Source organism: Aythya fuligula, chromosome 20 (assembly GCF_009819795.1).
Source record: "Aythya fuligula isolate bAytFul2 chromosome 20, bAytFul2.pri, whole genome shotgun sequence".
In the NCBI taxonomy this organism is placed as follows: domain Eukaryota; kingdom Metazoa; phylum Chordata; class Aves; order Anseriformes; family Anatidae; genus Aythya; species Aythya fuligula.
In genome coordinates, this window is record NC_045578.1 from 6,875,900 (window position 1) to 6,894,349 (window position 18,450).

General features: G+C 49.7%; 1 protein-coding gene across 2 annotated transcripts in view; it reads right to left on the reverse strand.

The window, feature by feature from the left end:
- Positions 1-1,689: 1,689 nt before the first annotated feature.
- FAM222B (family with sequence similarity 222 member B) overlaps positions 1,690-18,450 on the reverse strand; it is a 33,036-nt gene continuing 16,275 nt past the window's right edge. Inside the window, exons 2-3 of one of the 2 annotated variants that reach the window (XM_032201042.1) lie at positions 9,512-9,639; positions 1,690-4,700 (exon numbers count right to left, since the gene is read on the reverse strand). In XM_032201042.1, coding sequence (XP_032056933.1) covers positions 3,121-4,700; positions 9,512-9,593 — 1,662 coding nt within the window. In that variant the 5' untranslated portion in view covers positions 9,594-9,639 and the 3' untranslated portion in view covers positions 1,690-3,120. The remainder of the gene's footprint in view (positions 4,701-9,511; positions 9,640-18,450) is intronic. The other variant, XM_032201044.1, reaches the window with a different exon arrangement.

Consider the following 18,450-nt stretch of genomic DNA (forward strand, 5'->3'; position numbering starts at 1 on the left):
TGCCACCGCGTTCGGCACCGCGCGTGGCACCGGCCTCCGGGCTGTCCTTCAGCGAGGAAAGGACCCACAGAGCGTGAAATAAATGGCACAGAAACACCTCCTACCGCACTGCGGGGCCCCTGGCCTCGGGATTAAGCCTCACCCGCTCCTCCCCGAGCAGCAGTGCCCCACGGGGCTGCCCTGCAGGCTGAGGCTGGGGTCCCTGCGCCCGGGAGGGAGGCAGGGCGGTGGCTGTCCCTCTGTGCAGATCTGATGGGGAAGGAGAAAGGAGAAGCTGTTAGCTGCCGTTCGAAAAAAGCCCTCGCTCCTAGAACAACAAAAAAGGAAGTGTTTTTGCATGTTTTACTCGGAAAGCGATGGCTGTTTTTTCAAGCAGGCACCTGGCAACGTCCCGCCTGGACGAGGCTTGGGAATATTTTTGCTTGGGAATGGTTTTGCTTCCCAGTCCTGCGGTGCCAGGGCAAAGTCTCGGAGGTCGTGGCTCTCTGCAGAGCAAATCGCAGCGGCTCCCAGTGCACATCCAGCGCTAGCAGCCACATCAAAACCACTTCGGCAAAGGCCACGACAACGGGGCTCTGCTCAGGGCTCTCTCTTAGGAGAAGAGCAGGAAGGGAAAAAAAAAAAAAAAAAGAGCTTTAAATAAGAGTCTGGGGTCAGATTTGCAGCAGGCTAACGAAGAGAGGAGATGGCAATATTTTATTTAGTAAAAAGGTACGTATTCAGGTAGCAGAACACCTTACAGTCACTAACTTAGCAGGAAAGGTTAAAGTCATAGCACAGCCCTCGATCGATTTGGGGAGAGGGGAGACGCCAGGGAGACTGTAAGGGAAGCAGCTTCAGACTCGAACCTTGGCTTCCAATATAATGTATTCAGAAAAATATTGCATGAAAAGCCTCAGGATTTTAGTTCTTTCATAGATGTATATTTACCAGTTTTCACAAAGACTGCAGGAATACGATTATAAACAATAAATTAGGACTTCATGTTGCTATCATTTGGCATAACACAATCAGGCAATTTTTCCTTTTTAAATATAAGGCAACACAAGCCAACACATAATTTAATCCGTCTTTAGTCAAATTGCTTAACTTTGCTAAAGAGTTATCACTAAAGAACGGCTCATAGTACACTTAAAGGAATTTAAATAATGACATAAGTGTACTAACTTACGCAAGGAGTCAGAAAACGTACTCTGCTAAGCTTTGAAACCTAAATATTTGTTACAGCCCAGGACTACACATCTAAATTAAAAAAATACAAATAAATGTTTTCTAATTTTTCCATTTACGAAAAAACTTTAAGAATCTCTAGCCAACTATGACGTCACTTCAAAACTTGTAAGGTTTTTTTTTTTTGTGTTTTTTTTTTCTCTTTTTTTTTTTTTGAATTTTTGTATGATGTCTTAAGATTTTAAACCATGCTCGTTAAGGAAAGTTCAAGGAGCAAATACTTAAGGCTTTGTTTTTCAAAGGGCTGTGAGGGAGGCCAGTGGATGGCAGAGGCCAGTGGGTTCACCCATACACAATGCTACTCAAACCCACACTACCAGGCGACATTCATACAGAAATATTACACTTAAAAGTTACAGTGTAGAGCAATAGTTTTTTTTTTTTTTTTTTTTTTTTTTAGCCAGTGTACATATAAAGAATCAATGCATTTATTTGTTGGTTGTTTTTTTTTTTTGTAGGTTTTTTTTTTTTTTTTTTTTAATTTCCAAACTTGATTGTGATCATTATGTTCAAGTATTAGCCTCGTTGACAGAGATGAGGAATTTTCTACTTACAACAAATTCAGCTCTCGGAAAAGGAAAGGTTTCAAGACATGGAAGAGAACAAGACGCTGAGGTTACCACCAGTTAGTGTCCTACCGGTCACTGACTCGACTAGCTGCTGCGAGTGACTTGGGGAAGGAACAGAAGTAGTTAGGCACCGAGACTCCGGGAAGAAGAAGGTAGGTTATTAACAGCTCCGCTAATTCCCAGAGAGGAGGGTCGTTCCAGTAAATCAGCTGGGGCGTTTTGCTGTAGGATACGGGACTCTAAAGCCCCCCCCCTGGGTGTCTCGTGGCCGGAGCTTCGCTTCGGATCCACCGCCTCCCGTTCCACCAGAGCTGCTGCTGGAATGTGAGAGCATTGAGAACGTGGCCCCGCGCCACCGGAGACAAGCTGGAGTTAGGTCTCCTCGCCCTGAAATTCATCCTAGCTACCAGAGGAAAGAGGCTGAACCCTTTTTGGAGTTGTCAGTGGGTCTGGATTCCCGGCCCTTCGCCTGGGGACGGCCAGACTCCTAGCAGCGAGGGGTTCAGACGACGTTAGCTGGCCAAAGAGGCGCGGGGAAGGGAAATGTGATGCAGAAAAAGGCAGCTACCGACGGCAGCCAGGCTGCCTGGGCCCTAAAACCGCCAATCCCCCTCTCCCCACACCCTGTCTGTAAAAAAAATACCAAAAGTATCGGAAAAAAATAATAAATCTGTCGGAGACTCTTGACTTTGGACAAAGTCTAAACGATAAACGGCGGCATCTCCGCGAGAAACGGCTGGAAAGCTTCTTCCTATGTTAATGCCTCAATACGTACCCCTAGCTAGCTCTTTGCAAACGTAGGCTTCTTTTTCAATTAAATAGGCCTCTAGACAGTGCAAATGGTCAATGTTTAATGCATTAATGAAATGGGCTTTCGAGCTGAAAATAAGCCCTGCTTCCTGACAAATTCTGTTGCTCTTAATCTTCGGAGGAAATTGAGATGGAAATTTAAGCGGCTACACTACCTGGCTCTTCAAGGAGCTGGCGAACAGATGCAACTGCGAAACCCTGCAGCAACTCAACATCAGTCCAGCACGCAGTTACTAAGCAGAAGGCAAAAGCAGCACAAAGGGGATTCTGCGGTGAGGAAACAGCTGTGGCGTGGAGTAGTGTAATGAAATTCTTTGAAACAAAAGGCATGTTAAATATTTGATGCATAAAGGAGAGAGAGATAACATGTAGGCAAAGCTTTTAAATATACAGTATGTCTTCTTCCAACGGTTACTATAATGATCACACAAGTTTGCAAGTTAAAAATGCCTTGCTTATTAATTAAAATTAAGACTAAACCTCTAATTCTGTCTGTGAAAGTGACTGCAGCCTATCTATACCCTGGGTGTTGAATATGAAGATTTCGACTATCGGTTGGTTCAGGTGCTCGGTTGATGGGGGGCCGATGGACTTTTCCCAGCACGGCCATGCTCTGATCTCTGAAGCAAGACTGCTGGAAGTCCCCGCTTAGGTAATCCATGGTCTGCATCACATTATTCTGGCTGGATGGACCAGCTCCAGCTCTGTAATGAGTTCCTCCCGCGCAATCTAGCGGCGCTCCTGCTGGCTGGCCCCCGTGGAAAGGCATGGCGAGGTCCTGGGACCCGGAGCTGTCGCTGTTGGGCGTGGGCAGGATGTTATTCCACATGGGCTGGAAATAGTGCCCGTTGGTGTACGGCAAGGGTCCCTGCAAGCCGTTCACCGGCGGAGAGGGGGTGGGCTTCTCGAGGGGGGGCTTCAAGCTGAACGACTGGCCCATGCACAGTTCTTGGGGGTAGCCGGACGTCTTGCCGGGGAAGCTCTGCCCTGCCATCTCTCTCTGAGGGTGCTTCCCCGCCAGCCCGGCGGGCCCAGCAGCGTCCCCGCACATTTGCTGCAGATGTGCAAGCTGGTGCTGGTTCCAGGCGACCGATTTGATCTCGTTCTGGTAGGCGGGCGGCACCCTGTTAATATTCACCATGGGCACGTTAACGGAGGCAGAAGGAATAGCAGCAGCAGCATGGTCTACAGGGTTTACTACACAGGAAGGCATGGGCGTAGGGACGTTGTGAGTAGATACCCTGGTACTTGCATTGATAAGCAGGTTGCGACTTATGGGGCTGGGGTTGGCGATCTGTCCCTCACAGACTGAGGTAGTGCTAATGCCAGCTCTGGCCTGGCAGAACTGGTTGATCTGATGCACGATGCTGCTCAGGTCCGGTGGCTGGTTCTGCTGCAGGGTGGCAGCCATAGAGAGGGGAATGGTTGAGGTAGACACGGTCACATTCGGCGGCGCGTCTGCATCCGGCATCTTTCTGCTTCCATGTAAACCCGGCTGCAGCAAGGGGGCGGGGGGGTGCTGCAGAGTCTGGTGTGCCATGGGCTGAGGATGCTGCAAGCCCTGCGGCTGCTGCATATTCTGAGGGTGCGGCAGCGCCTGCGGGATCCCCTGAGGGTGCGGTAAGCTTTGTGGCTGTGGTATCCCCTGAGGGTGCTGCAAAGTCTGTGGCTGCGGGATGCTCTGGGGGTGCGGCAAAGTCTGTGCATGCTGGAGAGCCTGCTGGCGAGCAAGCGCCTGGGGGTGGGTTAAAGTGCTAGGTGCAACGTAAGGGGTGGAAGGGGGATTCATCATCGCTTCCGGCAGCAGGCGTGTGCGTGTCCCGTCAAAGTCCTTGATAATTCCTTTCGCTGGAGATTTGACTATGGCCAGGAGGCCCGTTTTCGTGGTGGCCTGAGACGGGTAAGGACTGTACCTCTGGCCCGAAGTATCAAGTCCGTTCACAGTACGGCGTATGTGTTTCCTCTGGGGAACCTTGACGCTGTTGGGGAAAATCTTTATAGTCAGTGGGTTGTTGGCGACCTTCTTAGCATAAGCATCCAATTCTGCTGGGGTAGGATACTGTGCAGATCTCATTTTCTGTGTAGTGTCCCCTGCGGAGAAAGGAAATTCATCAATACTGACTCCGGCAAGCCAGGGACCAACCCCAGGACACCACAACCACGCAGCAAGGGGAGGAGATCTCCAGGGAACCGAGAGGCACCAACTTCACCTTCCCACACCAGCAGATCATCTACCACATCCCTCGTTCCCTTTATTACCTGGAGACCAACAGCACCCCAGTTTCAACTTCAGGATAAAACTGCCCAGAGGAGCCAAGCCAAACCCGTGTTTCGCTCAGAGCACGTTTACAGCTGGACAAAACCAGGGAATGTGCTCTCAGCATTGGAGCCTGCAGTACTTATTGTGGCTGGTGGTGGTGGGCCAGCCTTTCGTCTCTTAGTTTAAGGCTGCCTCCCCGTGACCCTTCGAGCCATTTGCACAATCTTTAGCGTGTAATTCAGAAATCAGAAAGTTATGAATTAAACATGAAACTCGCGTAACGGCGAGGTGGGAGCCTTACAGAGCACTTCGGCTCAAGCCTCCACTTAAATCTGAGCTCTCTTCTAGATGCTGCCATCTGAAAGCACTCTGAGTGTCTTTTTGTCCATTAGGAAGTCCTTGTCAGTCCAAGTTCAGCAAATGGAAGGAGGCTCCACGTACGTTATTTTATGGCTGGCAATTATTTCTTCGGCTGAATTTTCAGCCTGGCACCTTGCTAGGGACAGCAGCCCGCTATCAAACAGCAGAATTGTGCGATTACCTCACAAGATTAAAACCGTGCTGCTCCGCAGACACAGACAAAAGACTTCTGGAGACAGAGGTGTGGTTTCACGTAGGCTGATTTACGGATACCTACCTTGCCTACCAGCTTGAAGTGCTTTTGGAAAGAACTTCAGAAATCTGGGGAAGTGCTTGTGCCTCCCGTTGCAATCTCACTCCAAGCAGAGACTTGGGCCCTTTCCCTACCACAAGGCTCCTACTTCAGAAGTCATTTTGTAATCTTCAAATAATGGCTCGCAGCTTTTACAATCCCACTTTGCTTTTGCCTTTCTGCCCCCCCCACCTTGCAAACAGGAAAAAACGCCCATCCTTTTTGCTCCACTTCTCAGCATCCCCGTGCCTGAAAGGAGGTGAAGCACAGGAGCCAGCTCCTCCAGAGCCCAAGAGCATCCCAGCCCTGCATCTGGCTCTCTGAGCTGCGGAAATCGGAGTGCTTGATGCTCTCAGGCGAGCAGCCTTTCCTTTTGAAAAATCCATCTCTGATTCTTCTAAGCAAATTGCCTCCAAAAGGCTCCCGAATGCAGCTGAAGCCCGAGGAGCAGCCGGCTCGCACTCGCTGTCTCTGCGTCCTGCGGCTTCCAGCCTTCCCGAGCCAGGAGATCAGTGCTGCTCTAAGAGCACTCACCGTCGGAAAGCAAGGGCCAGAAAACGGGAAATGGGATGAATACCGAAAGGAAGGATAATTATAGAAGTATTAAAAATACCTTTTGTGAAATGAGAAGCTCTGCAGGCGGGCTGCCGTGGGTCCCTAGCACAGCACGCACCGCGCTGCCGTTTATGCTCGTCCCCTCTGCGTGCTGTCCAAACACGGGCACACAGCACCCTTCTTCTTAATCAAAGCGCTCATTTGATATTAACCTGAATATCCTCTCTGTTCCTATCCCCGTATCTTCCGCTGCGGGCAGGTGGTTTCTGTCTGTCCTTTTGAGAGCTGCTGTGTCCCTACCGGGGAGCAGAACCTCTGAATCGCGTTCATCAGAGGCCAAGGCCTCCGTGAGCTTCCCGACCTTTATTTTTAGCAGTGTCCCAAACTCATCCAGTTCTGTTTCTTCCCCCTGGGGCGACCCCTTGCAACACGAGTCAGGGAAGAGCCATCAACAAGGGACAAAGGAACGCATACCTCGCGTACCTGCAATCCTGAATCTGGATGGATTCCTTCCTCTGAGGGTGAAAACAACCCCTCAGCCAGGCTTAAGCAACACACTGTCAGGTTTGGTACCCTACGAAATGGTAAACGACCTTTTAAATCCCTTGGATGGGATCTTCTGGAACCAACCACTTGAAACAGATCCCTTTTTGTAGACAGCTAACCTGATGCTCCTCTTACTGTGAACTACCTCAGTCCATCTCCTTAGGCCTGACCAAGATGCTGGGTCCCAGTGTGCTGTGTAAAATGTTGTGCTGTGCTCACGAGCCTGAATATCTGACCAAAATACCCTATAAATCGGTAAAAAACGATTAGGTCTTGTAGCTAAGGGAATGGAAAACCAGAATAGACCGAAAGAAAATGTTGCTATGAGGAAGAACACGTGTGATCTGTGGGCAAGCACCAGAGCTCTGCACCAGGCCACAAAGGTTCCGTGAAGAAAACAATGGGACGGTGAACGCGAGGCCGAACACTTTTTGTTGAAAAGCAATTATTTCCTGTTTACTACAGGGTAAAGCTGTGCATCCGAGCAATTACCCCATAAACTGATGGTGCTAACGCCGAGGCACGCGGCTCATCTGCTGGCATCCTTGCAGGCGTCGCACCACGCCGGAGCTATTTTTGTCAGATGAGATCCACTCCTCTGCCTCACCTCAGCGCTAATGCAGCATCTTTCAAGTGCACTTCACATTAAGCCTTTAAACCCCACGGCTTTTCGAATTGCCTATGGTTAAATTTTCATCACCGTTAAATAAAACACAACCGGGCCTTCAGGATTCCTGCCCTGTTGAGGGTGTCTGCAGCAGGACGAGTGAAAAGCAGCCGTGCTCGCCTTCTGCACAGGGGTCTCGGCTGCAGAAGACTTGAAAAAAGGAGCCTCAGCTCCCAGATCGGAGGTGATTTGGGCTGAGGATGCTGCCTTCGGCCTCAGCTGCCCGCACGGCCTGTCCTCTGATGCTGTCATAGGTTGGGATTCGAAGGAAAATAGGAAACCTGGAGTCCCTTAGTGGTTCGGTTTCAAAAGGAAGAAATATAAGTGATCAATCCTCAAAGCTCCTACTCCACGGACCATCTTTAAGAAAAATGCCTCTTATTTGAAAGTAGGAATAAAAAGGTAATCGAGCCAGTGTGGAATTTTAAGTGTGAATAAAAGTCTGATCCAGAAACCGACACTTAAACCGTTAATACAAACACATGCTCAGCCTGAATAAAGGTTATCAGGTGGAGTTCTGTGCCTTTTGCTGAAGCAACAGCACCATTATTAAAGCCCTATCCCACCCCCCATCAAAAGTCACGAGTCACTGTTCATTAAAAACACTCATTAACTCAGCTTTGCCTTGGCCAGGGGCTAGAGCACTCGTGCATATACAGCGCGGAGAGAAACGCACCAATTAATCTTACACACATCTGCAGCAGGGGTGAGCGAGGTCTGTGTGAGCAGTTTCCTCCTCCATATAAATCAGAACAAACTGGAACAGCTGAGCACTACCACCGCCAGCCAGTGCCTGCCAGCTACTTTTGTCCTAAATTCTTTTAACTGCAGTGCCCCGAACACTTCACCAAGCAGCAGGCAGCGACGCTCTGGGCATGGGGATACGTCGTCCTCCGGAACAGCAGCGGGTACCATCAGGTTAAAACACTGCCTCGTAAGCTGTGTAATTAGCAAACACCTGAATTATGCACGGCTACGCTGGCGTGAACCTAAGTGATTTGCTTTCAGAGCTGAGCTTTCCAATCCTCCACAGACGCTTCTCGCAATGCCAGAGCCGAGGCACGGCCTCTCCACGGCAGCCTGCCTTTTGGGTAAGCTCGTTTTAGTCAGCAAAACTCAGACTGGGAATGGAAAGGGAGAAGGGGGAAGCCTGGCTTCGCACCACCTACTGAAGTCCTTTTGTGAGTAAGGATTTCTGCTGTAGACACAAGTGTGGTTACAGGCACCAAGCCTGTGGAGTCGGCATAAACGCTCCTCGAGAGGTGCTGGGGAGCACACGTGTACGTGAACAGTGTCACGCGCCACCGGCAGGACTGGTACTTTGAGAATGTCACCCTCAACTGCAAAATTAGCTTACCTATTTTCAGCAGCATCTTACCACGTTAACGATTTAGCTCTAACCGGAGTGTTAATTACTTGGTTTTAAAGAGTAACGAGTCCACGAGCAGAGCGAGGGCACCAAGATCTCCCGGTGCACGTTTCACGCACAGCTCACATCCCTGTGAGCCACGTACACGGCTCTGACGTAGAAACCTTCTGAAATTTCAGCTGAACAATCAGGGTACGACAATAAAGAGCAGAGACAGCGTCAGATTTTAAAAACCTCTAGCCAGTAACCCTGTATTCCCAAGTGTAAGTCCTGAAAATACCACTTCGGCTATCGACAGGAACACTGGAGTTATCACAGTTCTCTGCAGACAGATTTTGAGAGGCACCAAAGAGACATCAGAAAGAAGACGGAAACTTTGAACTTTAGTAATTTGGGCTAGATCACGAATATTTGCAGTACATGCCCCAGGTGTGTACAACAAGAGAGCTGACCTCAAAGGGTTTGCATTAGCCCAGTCTAGCTTTTACGGGTGTCTACGAGTAATTAAACGAATCGAAATGAAAGAGAGTCGGGAAAAAGTTGTGTTAAGGAGCAAGTCAACCGGCACGCTTTTAGCACAACATGTTTCCAGCAGAGGCATGAATCTCACAGAAACCTTGCCTGCATTTTGGCTCGTGGTGGTTAAAATTACCCTTTGGAAAGCCTTGCTGCACGCACGTGAACCTCCACAGCGCTTTCTTGTAGCCATTGCTGAGGGATGCCTTGAAGGCACAACAAAACGAGGCCTCTGACATTAAATGGTTTTTCCACTGTACCCTAAATGTTTATTTCACAGCTGTACCAGAGCCAGATTTAACAGTTAACCACATCCTGCAGACAAAACGTCACTCACATTTCTGAAGTCCAGTGTTCATCTGCGTGTAAGAAAGAAGCTGAAAGGAGAGGTCACCTGGTCCTGGCAGACAGGCCAGCATGGCAGACAGGCACTAACACAACATGGGGCATTCACTCCTCTGCACACTGCAACAACAGAGAGACAATTCAAAGTTATAATACACGGAGGAACACGGAAAAGAAAGAGGCAGAGAGCCATCCCTGGGAGAAGGCCTGACCAAGCACAGACGCAGGACCACTGGCCTGTACTGAATCTCGTGGCAGCAATGGAAACGCTTTGAGAAGTGGGTCAGCTACCTGCTTAAACCAAAATACCTGTCTTGCTCTCTGCTGGCTGACACGCAGAAGGGGATCCGTAATTCTCTCTTGGATTTCAAAGACGGTTGTTACGGATGGCAAAGAAACCTCTCCTTCATTTGACTGGCTCTCTCACATTGCATGAAGAGGCAGGGCACGTGCTGTCCTCTTGCTCTGCACAGGCTCAGAGTTTCTGGCCCCAAGCCCTCACAGCAAGGCACGAAGCACCAAAGCTGTTTATATGCAAGCTCTGCACAGCTACACTCGAAGCCCACCATCAGTGTGCCAGTACAAGGTGGGTCCAGCAACAAAACCAACTCAGGATTCAAGTCTCCCAACATCACCAGGGCTGGGGAGAGATTTTTTGGTTGGAACAAGGTGTTTAGAGGGCACCTGGCCCAAGCCCTTGCTGCAATCCCCCCTCCTACAGCAGGACACAGCACTGACAGCCAGCCACGAGCGCTTCACAAAGCTCAGGAAAATGATGCAGCTGAGCCAAGCTGGAGAAATCCGTCCGATTTTCCTCCTTGCCCAGATCTCCACAAGCATCAGCACTGCTCTACAAGCACTAGATCACACGCACTACCAGAAATGGAAGATGTGCAGCTGTAAAACCTTGCAAAACCAACTCCACACCTGGATTTTCTGCTCGCCCTCTGCAGCAGGTGGAGTGCTCAGAGTCCTTCCCGAGGTGCTGAGACACAAACACCCATCACAGCCACGACTCAGAGGAACTTTAGCAACTGAGCCGTTGCTTGCCGTCCACAGATGAGATTTCTTCATGACTCTAAGTATGCAATATTCAGGGAAAACTTCACAGACATCCTGTGGGCAGCAATTTCTTGCCTCAAATTACACCCAGCAAGACCAAAAGAAAAAAATAAGACTCCAGCTCCTTTTAATCAGGAGACAAAACCACCATACACTGCCTGAGCTTTACCTGCGTGAGCAACAGAAATGCTCGGAGTCAGCAAGAGAAAAAATTGTATTTTTCTCATTTCATCGTCTTTGTAAGACTAAAAAACAAGAGCTATTTCTCAGTGGAAAGCAGGCAACAAAATTAAGAACCTTCACCGCAGTCGGAAAGCCACCAGATCACATCACATCCACCCAACTTTTGCTCTCGTAAGGTGTGATGCCAGTCCAGGATTACCTCTTAACTGCATGGCCAAGAGAGTTTGGTGTCTGAACCACCACTGATAGCGAGTGCAGCCCTGAAAGAGAGCAAAGCCTGCTGCAGAGCAGTGCAGCACCCGGGCTGAGCGAGCAGCAATTCCTCCAGCGAGACAGGGGCAGGGGCTGCTCACCATCAGCATCAGCATCCATGACAGCCCCAGCACCAAGACATGGATTTCAATATTTTAGAGCATGCTGTAAAGGCAAGTTGCTCCTGCAGAGAGATAATCACTTCGGGCAATGCCAAAGGTTCACACAAGACTGGGGTGGCAATAATAATTTTAAAGGAAATATCTGACTTTAAAAAAAATCATTTTAAGTGGAAGCATAAAATCATTCTCTTAGCCTGATTTGCAATAAGCAAATTGATGCCATCTAGGTCACTGCTGAGCATTAAAAAAAGGAATTCAGACTTAGGCAGAAGTGCTGACCATGACTCCATTACTGAATTCCATATTATAATTAAAATCCTGCTCCGTTTTTTGTTCTCCATGAAATTAACATTTCTACAAAACGGGTATCTCGGTACTTGACAACAAACGCATTTGAAACATCTTTACAAATGCATTAATTATTTTTTTTTGGTTAGAAATTAATTGACGTTTATTCCTTATGAGATTTCTCCTGCTGACCCTCAACAGGAGCTGGTGCAGACAGGTCGAGCAGACCACGGGGCTGCCACGAACTGAGAGCTGCTGCGTGTTTGGGTTAAGGTGAGCATCCCTGGCTGCCTCACACCCTCATTACACCTCAGGGTCCTGACACGGGGGCTGCAGGGCCCATCGCCCCCTCTTGTGCTCAGCTTTATTGCCTCTAATTAGTCCAGAGCTGGAGAGAAACTGAACTTGGCACGGCAACAAATCCTACCAGCAGCCTTGGCTCCGAAGCTGCAACTTGTGTGGGCACCAGCACCTGCGAAGCTCCCCACGCTGCCTCGGTCCTGGGAGCACACGAACTGTGTTACTGGGGGAACTGGGAAAGGTCAAAGCGCTTTGCACCATGCCAGGATCAGCAGCACCGTCCTCTAAACTGGTCAAACTGGGCAGCAGGCTGCCCGCTAGGCTCTGGCAGCTGTAAAACCCTTACCTTCAAAGTTTTTCAATCGCATTGTAAAGCGCTTCTGTGCATCACCAGGCACAGCTGAACGAGCTCTGTCTTGAGAATGTATGTAAAAAGATAACGTACGGTGCTAGAGAAAAACAATCATTAGATTAAATAAACAAATACCTCTCTTTGAAGTGATTTTAATCTAATCTGGCTGCAGGATATAATCCTACCAGCACGCGGGCTGCAGTACGCTCTAGGAAATAGTTAGCAGGTTTAGACACATGAATAGATTTTTTTTTTCTCCTAAGATGCATTAATAATTAAAACGTTTTAAGCTTAACAAGGATTTACAGTGCTTGGGGTTTCGGAGTAACTATAACGTTGCCACAACGACTGTTCCAGCCAGCCTTACCTTGGTTTTTTTGGTCTAGGCAGCGCAGCGCATCCTGCGGAGGGCAAGCCAGGGTTCAGGGCACGACAGGGAAACTCACCTCTACCCACCGCCAGGGACACCACCCTGGGTAATTTCAGCAAAACTTACCAAATATCACCTTTCTGGACTGAATACATCGCGAAAAAATACGTGCATGATTTTCTGGCTGATATCCCAAGCGTACCACTGCCTCTGCCAGGCCCCGTGCCAGGGGGAACTTTGACACGGAGGAGTAAAAGCGAGGTGTAAAGCGACTCGGCACCGGTAGGAAATCTCTCATCCTCCAACACAGCTTTATCATTACATAAACAGACCCCACACACCGAGTTATTGCCAGGATTTTAAATACGAGTGCCTGAAGCTCTCGAGAGGCCTTCCAGGGTAAGCACACAAAGGAAACGCTCGCCGTAAACCACCCCCGGGCAGTGAAATATGGGAAGCCGAGCTGCTTTAGACGAAAGCAAGCTGCTGAAGTCTAAAGTTAGGTTCATGAAAGTAAACACGCATGTTTGAAATTCCAAACTGCGGGCTCGGGGCGGGAGGGAGCAGGAGCATCTACCCGCACAAAAGAAAAGCTCGCAACTATTCCAAGTCTCCAGCACCCCGGGGTCCCGTAAGCTGGGAGTTAAGCACTCGGGGCTGACCGACACGCTTCGCTTCTCCTCCTCATTCACGAGGTGGCCACGTGAGATTCCCGAACTGGAGGCAGGATTTATGGAGAACCCCCAACACGGGCTGCACGGTCCAAGTTCACCATATATATATGTGTGTATATATATAAATGATGCAAACGAGACCAAAAATGAAGGTGGGTTGTGAAGTTTCTTGTGTCCAAACGTTTGCAGGAGCTTTCCAGGGAATATAATTGAACCTGGGCCCATCCTCCTGCTCCAAGGGAGCCTTGGTGTCTCATTTACCCCCAGCAGGCTGCTCGGGACCGAATGAGACTCAGTCCTTTTCCTTCTCCTGAACATAAAGGGGGTAAAAAATTTGTTCCCATCAGCTGCACACGCTGAATCCCCTGCCAACCTCGGTGCTCAGGATGGTTTTTTTCCAGCCTGCTGGGTTTTACTCAGCACCCCGGTGGTCCTGCAGCTCCCTGCCTCTCTCCAGCCCTGCACAGCCCTCTCTGCCCGGCCACTCACTGCACCCTCTGCTTGCTCGGGGCTGCTGAAAAGCCGGAGGGAGATCTTACCTTTTCCTGGAGAGAAATTACCAAAGGAGCACCGTGCTGGCGGCCAGCTGGTAGCTCATCCCCTTAATGATTTTTTTTTTTCTAAACGGAAAAGTGCAAAATAAGGTGCGGAGAGGCGGTCTTTTGAAACGGCGATAAATCACGATAGCACCAGGGGTGTTTGGGGGTAAATAAAGAGGAGCACTGAACAATAGCAAGGCGCCTTTCCTAACGAGCACAGTGCTCCGTCAGCGTCTGCCTGGACGGGACCTCTTGGCTTCCTGCACCCGGCTGGACCTTTTGCAGAGCCCTGCAAGAGTTCCCATCAAAATCAATCCCTGCTCCTCGCGGTTTAATTACCTATGATTTCGCTTGTAAACTGCTTCACCTTTCAGGCTGACCTCCATTTACGACGTTACTCAGGCAACAAAATTAAAGAGTTTGGAGTGGAGAGCAGGGAGAATTGAAATGTGCGGGGCGTGCTTTGGGGAAAGGGCAGGCACCTGCTGCAGCACAGCTCCCTCCCCAAGCCAGGATGGCAACGCTAGGTGAGTGGAGGAAAAAAGCAGAAGCTTTTGGGTAAGAGCACTTAAATGGGACGCTGCTCGTATCACGCTCCTCGTGCCACGCGTGACATCGGTTCCATCAAATCCCCTCCTCAGCTGAAGCGGCAGCGAGCTCAAGGTTATGCTCTCGGAGTTTAAAAAGCTGTTTTTAGGTCGGTCCCAAGAGATTATTTTAAAACACGGCACAAGGCAGCTGCTGGAGAGGAGAAGAGTCGGCTTTAATTGTACGATGGGTTTTTTACATAGCTTCTGACCTTTCGTCTAATTGAGGCCTGAAGAAGGGAAAAAAAAAAAAAAAAGAGGAAAAGCTACACGTCACTTCGGTTATTAAAATCCATCAGGCTCAGACTTTAGCCCTGGGATAACCGCAGCCAAAAAATTGACTCGCAAGTAATTATCACTGCTATCTGCAATAAAAGTTAATTGGACATAATTGAACTAAAGCCCTAATCTGAATGAAGCTGTTGCTGGCAAGAAGCCTGCTCCTGCCTGCACTTTGCAAATGAAACTGCTAAGCAGGGAAATGGACAAACACGGGGCTGCTCCCACAGCCTGCAAACAGCTCGTTAGCTGCGCCAGGAGAAAGCCATTAGCGGGGCCCGTCCTCACCAGAAGAACCTTCTGACGATACCCAAGTGGGACAGAGGGAGAGAGTTTCCAAAGCAAGTTTTCAGTTTTACAGAGCTCATCGTGCTATTGAGCAAACCCTCGTATTTGTCAAAAAATGCTCAGTTTGGTGAATCTCCCGTCGCTGTAAAATTATGCACTTTTGGAGCGTGGGGAGATGCTAACTCCAAAGGTTTCCAGTGTTGATAATTCACCACCTTTGTGCAGTCTGAGGGGCTTTCCTGAGCTAGGACGAGCTGCTCTCATCTCCTCCGGGCAGCAGACTGAGCTGCACAGTGCAGGTGGCTGGGGGCAGGGGGTGTGGAACCAAATTCTCGCCGATTTGCCCAGCCTGGTTTGCATTTTTGTGAACTACCAGACCAGAAAAGGGCAGCCGTCTCCCGTGCTGCTTTAGAACTTCCTCCCAGTTTTAATTATTAACACCCTGCCCTTCACCAAAGCGTATCGAAGCACTTCACAAACATCACCGAGCCCGCACAACCGCTCCGAGACGGGCAAAAATTGCACAGGGCTCATTTTACAGAGGCTTAAGGGGTTTCTGGACCAGCTTTATATTACAGGACGGGTCTCATGATTATGGAGCTCGCCTACGATAGGAGAGGTTGAGGGCTGTAGCTGGCTCACCACGGATCCCTGACGTGGTTTTGGATGAAGCGTTTCATCACCCCATGCCACGGTTGCTCCTTCTGAAAAGGATGGTAGCGGGTGACAGTTTGCTACCACGGGAGAATATCCAGGAAGACAAATTAAACTGCAGAGCATCCAATGCCCCCTCGACGGATCACTTACAAGGTCAAAATCCGGGAAGGAAGGGACTGGAATCGGACCACACTTCGTACGCCTCAACTCCATTTACTCACCACTGCTCCTCTTCATTTTCATGTGTCAGGACAGAGGAGAATTTTAGCTCAAGAAAGCTGCAACAGAGAACTAGTGATATAAATTCCCTTTCATGACCTAAATCAGTGGCTTATTTTACTTTACTCAAAGCCTATCACCTCTTTTTAAGCCTATTTTTAGATTTAACTCCACATTTTGCAATGTGGCAGGAGCTGATAGACAACACAGCCCTAAGTAGGTCTCGCCAGGTGTTGCAGGTCTCTTCTCAGGCTAAGGGAAGATGTAAAAAAGACAAGTCAGAACGTTTGCAGGGCCTGGCCACAGCTTCAAAGGAGGATTTCTGGCTGTGCTTGAAACACAGATGCCAGTGGTCAGCTATGAGACAGATGAGATACTGCCCTCACCATGGGAACTCGAGCAAGAAATAGGAAAATCAGCCCATATTCAAAGGGAATTTGAATAACTTTGGATCTGCCTCCTCTGAATTTTCGCTAGACTAAAGCACTCTGACCTTTAATTAATTTTCCTTCTCCTTTTAAATGGTAACTTCCAGCTCCGAGGCTTTTAACGTGGTGTTGGCGGGGGTGCAGGAGCAGGCTGGGCTGTACCCCAGCGATGTCGAGCAGTGCACAAACCTGCACGGTCATTTCGGAGAGAGCACAGGGTGCTACAACGGCTGAACTGCCACAATGAACATCAGGGGCCGGGTAAATACAGCCCTGCCATCGATGTCAGGGCTTGCCCAGGATCTTAGGCTTTGATTCTTATTTTCAGAAGACAAAAAGCTCCCTGCCAGTCGCTGTAAAGGCTTTGATTCTTATTTCCAGAAGACCAAAAGCTTAACTTTCACTGAAAATACCACGTTTTTCAACGAGGTACTAAGGGAAGCGAAGCAACATTCCTTCCTCAAAAGCATCCATTACCTTCGGGGCAAACTAAAGCCACGTTCCTCCGACTGCTTGAGCACCATCCCTGCTGTAACAGGGAGCACAGACCCAGGAATCCTACACGCCGGTATTTCGGGGTATTTCGGGGTATTTAGGTTAGCCCCGATGACGTGCCCACGAAGCACGCCCCGAACAGCCAGCCTCCAGGATGCTGCTCGCACACAGCCCAGCGGAGGCAGGTTTCACCAACAGCCACTCTCCCTTCTCATGCACGACTTCCTTCTGCCTTCAAGCGATAAGAAACCCAGCTGCAGGCTGACCCTCTTCCCAGGGCAGAGGGCACGCTGTTAACAACCACCAGCAGCACGCCGGTGTGTGCCCCGTGCCTGTTCCCTGCCCCTTCCCACGCCTTAAGGTGGCCGGGAGCAGCAGGAGGTGTAATTCTGGGGTTTGTTTTACCACGAAGGACGTCCAGAGCGCCTCCCTCGCGATTTCTCCTGCACCAGCGCTGGGCCACAGGCCTGGCTGAAAAGGAAGCTTTGCTTAAGCACAGCCACAGAAGGGGAAAGGAAATGTGAAATACTTCTCTCTCCAGTGGCTGCCTTGCACGGATCACCGTTATCTTTAGCTTCTCTCATTCCAAATAACCCTGTAACAACCCAGAATTAAAGCCTTAATGGGGACTTACACAAATGCTTATGGCTGCACAGGACAGAACAACATTTTGTCCTTTAAAAATACCACCAGAAGTTAGAGATTCTGACAGTTCCCCGAGCAGGAAGGTAGCTCTCCTCCTCTGTTTCGTACAAGCTGATTATTTAATATTTTTTCAGAGCTAACTTTGAACAAATTTCACCTACATGCAACACACAAAGAGCAAGCCAGATGCACTAGATATTGAAAACTCCGCTTTGAGTCCCGCTTTAAAAATAGACTCGCTTGAAAAACGAGAAAATATTTGCAAATAAGATGAGGCAGAATGAGCTGCACTTCGTGCAAAACCCAAAACGGAACTGGTGCTAGGAACAAAAGCAGTGACTCACTCGCTGAGCAGGTGCCGGGGTGCGGGGTGGACACGGTGGCCGGTGGCACGCGGGCTCTGGGTCCTGCTGGCCATGCACGTGTGCCTCTCTGCCCCGTGCACTCACGCTGCGAGCTGCTGGGCTCAGGGCTGAGCTGTTTGGCCACCGAGCTCGGGTCCCACCTATGGGGCAATGGCAGCAGCCCGCTGACAAAGCAGAGGCGTGCACAGACCATTTTTGAGATAGAGGAGTGGAGATGGGCATCTAACCCGTCACCGTGCCGGGGCTTCCTGCCGGACCCCGGCCGAATCAGCTCGGAGATAGATCCACGACCGTTTGCAGGCTCCAGATAAGAGCTTCTTTAGCTGGAGATGTCGTGCAGCCCTGCTGTCGAGATGACAAGCCTTCCAAGAACTTGAACAGAAGCGGCCACACCAGCACACGACACTCAGCAGCGGCCAACACAAGCCGCCAGAGGAACACGGAGGGGATGGACAGGTGCTGCTGTGTTTTCCTACCGACTTCCAGACAAGGTGCCACCGCCCCGACGGCTCACAGACACAGACCTAGCGTCCTCACCAACCTGCCACGAAACTCGAAGGCCGTCTCCTAACTCTACAGAAAAAAGGAGAAGAAATGCACTCTTTGGGAGGTACCATACAGAGCTCGTGCTCTGCCCGGTGCCTTTCCAAGAAGGATGAAAAGTGGCCAGCGGCACCGCTGGCAGTTCAAAACAGCCCCGGGGAAAGCAACACGAGCACGCAAGGCATTTTCAAAGGCACAAGAACCAGAGATTTTTGTCTGCTGGCCCCACAGAACAGCTCCGAGCGATCTCACCTACTTCTCTGAGCAGCCACGAACACATCAC